Source organism: Austrofundulus limnaeus, unplaced genomic scaffold (assembly GCF_001266775.1).
Source record: "Austrofundulus limnaeus strain Quisiro unplaced genomic scaffold, Austrofundulus_limnaeus-1.0 Scaffold1071, whole genome shotgun sequence".
NCBI lineage: Eukaryota > Metazoa > Chordata > Actinopteri > Cyprinodontiformes > Rivulidae > Austrofundulus > Austrofundulus limnaeus.
Window position 1 is genome coordinate 44987 of NW_013953473.1, and position 4248 is coordinate 49234.

The 4248-nt window shown below is 42.6% G+C and overlaps 1 protein-coding gene across 1 annotated transcript in view; it reads right to left on the reverse strand.

The window, feature by feature from the left end:
* LOC106534000 (partitioning defective 3 homolog) overlaps positions 1-4248 on the reverse strand; it is a gene marked incomplete at its 3' end in the record, with an annotated part of 82156 nt that overhangs the window by 43525 nt on the left and 34383 nt on the right. Inside the window, 2 exon segments of the mRNA XM_014030496.1 lie at positions 551-918; positions 2418-2543. Coding sequence (XP_013885950.1) covers positions 551-918; positions 2418-2543 — 494 coding nt within the window.

Consider the following 4248-nt stretch of genomic DNA (forward strand, 5'->3'; position numbering starts at 1 on the left):
GTTTTATGTGCTGCAGAACAGGAACCTGCTGTAAAAACAGCAATTATGCTGAGTCAGGCTTGATTTTTAATAATCTTTTCCTGTTAAATAAATAAATAAATCAAATCAACATCACACGTTATCGGTGTGTAAACAAATGAGTGTAAACATTTAGCCTTAAACTGAGACAAACGTTTCCTCTTGGTTTTTCAGTTGTTGCTGCTCTCTCGGTCCAGGAACTGTTTGGGTTCCAACCAGACTTAAAGACCTGACTGGTGTTTAACCCCTGAACAGTCACTTCTGAAGTTCCCTAAAAGCATTTCAACATTTTTTATTTTTGGTAAGGAGTCAAACTAAAGGTAAGAACATCTGAGGAAGTCGTCCGACACCGTAGTTTTCTAAATAAAAGCCCTTGGTAAGGTCTGGTAACATTTAAAGGCAGAAAACTAGTTTTAAATTGTTTTTGCAAAAATCTGAATTTATTTTATTTCGTAAAGACCAGACAGAGAAATGTAAAGAAATAAATAAAAGATTACTGCCGTTGCCCGGCACTAACATTTCATCTCCTCACCTTTCTTCAGCAGGATGGTGAAGCGTCGCCCCACCTTCTTGGTAAACCCTGTCGTCGGGGTGGAGTTGGCCGCCCTCTGCGGGGAGTGGCCCGTCGGGGGCTTGGCGGCGGACACGGCGGGGTGGGTCAGGTGTGCGTAGCCGTCGGCCCGGTCCGGGTGAGGGTGGTGCGTCTGGGAACCGTGGCGGGACGTCCTCTGCAGGCTGGGGTCCACGCCTGTCAGAGAGTCGGGGCTGAAGCGTCCCGAGGAGAAGGAGGGGTTCCTCTCGGGGTGGGACAGCTGCTCGTAGTGGGCCTTCATGGAGGACGGCACCACGTGGAACGTGATGACGGGGGAGCGCATGGCCTGCCGGAACATGTTCTGAGCTCTGAGACACAAACAGAAAACGGAAGATGGTTTAATTTTGGGACTGATTACAGCCTCGCTCACTTATCAAACCATAATCACACGCTGCAGAATTATAACTGTCTGCGCTCCGCTCCAAAGTGGATCAGTCCACCTACCAGATGTCCGTCTTCGCCCACCTGAACAACCTGACATGGTAATTAACACTTTGTGGCGACGGGAGAAGCTCTAAAAGGAAACCAAACCCTCCCCAGCAGCTCCGTCACATTATCCCCTCACTTGGCTGCAGATGAAGGAGAAAATCCTGCTTTAAAGCTCAGAATGAGCTCATGGACAGTCAGTGTGAGCGGAAACTTCTGTCCGCTGTCAGCACGCTGTAAAGTGGGGTCTTATTAGCGCCACCTGTTCCCGTAAAGCAGGTCTGCTGCGGCTCTTTGCACCGACCCCCAACAGCTGAACGGTTAACTTTTTATGTTTTTCTTGTTATCAATTCACTAAAACTTTTTCATCTCTTTTTTCCCAGTGACTGATAATAACAGCTTGTGTGTAGAGATACTGTATAAAATACTGTTGCACAATGAGAACAGCTGTTCTGTTGATGATTTTGTTGGATAAAAAACAAACTAATTGTTGCGTAACTTAATTTCAACTTGAAAAAAAAAATTTCCTGACAGGAAGGTTGAAGCACAAAAGAGTGACAAATAAAAGCCTTTAATTCAAAATGTTTTAGTAAAATTAGTGAATAATTTAGGTTAAATCCTCATATTTTATGCATATAAGCTATAAAAGGGTGGTATTTTGCGTAGTTGTCACCTAAAACAACAATTTACTAAATGTMATTTGGACAATCTTCATTTTCCTTTAGAGCTACTCAGATTTGCAACAATTTACCAACAAAAAACAGACATTTTACTCTATGAAATGAGTTCCTCCTCTACTAAACTTATTTGTTTGCATGGAGAATGTCCAGTTCCATTGTTGACTTTTGTTTAAAAAGTCCAACCAAAGACCAGGCTTCCATTTTCACCTTTGGCTTCACAAACTCTGTGCAAAACAACCGTCATTGTTTTAACAATAAACTAAAGTTAGCATGAATAACGGCAAAGGAAGGAAATCCAATCACAAGTGCGTGGCACACAGAGGTAAAGGTGGAACAATGAACAACGTGTGTTAGACAGGAATTAGGAGCCAGAGTCAGAAACACCACTGAAAAGCAGAAGCGGTAAATGTTAGGAGCTTTTTTACAAGAAGGAAGGAAAAAGGTTCTGCGAGGAGGAGTCCAGCTGAGCTGAAACACAGACGGACAAAAGGTGAGGCGACTGAGGGACTGAATCAGCCGCTGAGGCTGTGACCTGCAGGAGGTGAGCAGGGAGAGGTTAGTTTCTCACAGTGACAGGCGTCAGAGGAGGAGGAGGGACAAAGAGAAGGTATAACAGTGACAAAGTCTGGATTGTGGATAAGGAAGGCCCAGAAAAGCAATCACACAGGAAGTTCGAGCTCTTCTTCAGGGAGCCGTCTTACTGTTCGAATCGGATGTTTCGCAGGTCTCCGTTATTGATACGGACGATGCAGTCGTTCTCCTGGAACAGGCCCTGCTGCTCGGCCTTCCCGCCCCGCTCCAGACGCTTGACCAACAGGCCAAGAGTCCTGAAACGTTCAGAAGTTCATGTCAGGGAGGAGAAACRTGAGGAGTTACAGCAGCTGGTTTGTCGTTGCACACCGGGATCAAATAAAAAGGAAAATGTTACTTTGTGTGAGTAAAATAGACTTTAAAAAAATCTCTGTTTATAACAACTTGGCAACCAACTAGACCTGTCGCGATAAGAAATAAATTAATAAATTGCACCATAAATTAAAATGAGGTCAATAATTTTCATTTATCTGCTTGTTTTCTTTGTGTCTCCCTCTTTTCTCCTCCTTGGCGTAGGAAGGAGTGAACTCAGGTGTTTTCCAGGCTCATGGTCTCTAACCTCTGAACAGGTGTTTAGCTTCAGGAGCGTCTTCGGTTTCCTGACGCCTCAGGATGCTGTGCAGAACCTGGGGTTCTTCTTGCTGTTTTTTGTTTATTACATAGATTTCGTAAACCTGACTGCCATTATTTCATGAAGCACATAGATAAATAAATAAACCAGTTTGGATAGAGGTGGGTAGCAATGTTACAGCTTCAGCTGTGTTTTGTTTTCTCAAACTCCAGTCTAAGTCAGTTTGTAACAATTTTTTTACGTACAGAAATTTCATGAACTTTAGTAAGTTTAATAACCGTGCACGTCATTATATAAGTTTGAAATAATCGCCAAACAATATTATCGTTTATCGCGATAATTTTTGAGGCAATTTATCGTCCAGCAATATTTGTCATTGTGACAGGCCTGYTACCAACTGTTGTGTGTTGTTTTCACAAACTCTGTCCAAGTTCCAGTTCTTACATTTTTTAAGTTTAAAAACTTCAATAGTGCACGTTATGTTAGTTTAAAATGGTCTCCAAACAATATTATCATTTATCGTGATTACTAAGACAATTTATCCTCCTGCAATATTTGTTATCGTGGCAGGTCTGCTACCAAATAATGTTGTGTTGTTTTCACATTCTCCGGTCCAGGTCAGTTCATAACTTTTAATTTTTTTACATATGGAAATTTTATAAACTTCAGTAAGCTTCGTAATGGTCTCCAAACAATTTTATTGTTTATCATGATAATTACTAAGACAATATATCGTCCAGCATTATTTATCATGACAGGTCTACAACCAATAATCCTTTGAGCTGAGAGCATTAAAATGTGTTTGGAAGAGATCCATTCATAGAAACTCCAGGTTAGTTCAGTTGAAGGTGATAATTTGATGTTTTCACAGAATTCTTGTTCATTTTTCCTGACGGAGGGAGTGAAGTTTTCAGGAGGTAAAAAAAACCTCAGACCAATAAAACAAGGGTGTCACCGGGGATGAGTGAAGCCATGCTGAGCTGCAGCAGTCGTCTCTGTGTAATCTGGTGTAAAATGGGTTCTACCTCCCCACACAGGCACCAGCAGAAGCTAACCTCAGCAGAACACATTACAGAGCAGAGTCAGTGAGTCAGTCAGTGAGACAGTGAGTCAGTGAGTCAGTCAGTCAGTCAGTGAATGAGTGAGTCAGTCAGTCAGTCATTCAGTGAGTCAGTCAGTGAGTCAGTGAGTCAGTCAGTCAGTCAGTCAGTCAGTCAGTCAGTCAGTGAATGAGTGAGTCAGTCAGTCAGTCATTCAGTGAGTCAGTCAGTGAGTCATTCAGTGAGTCAGTCAGTCAGTCATTCAGTCAGTCAGTCATTCAGTGAGTCAGTCAGTCAGTCATTCAGTGAGTCAGTCAGTCAGTCATTCAG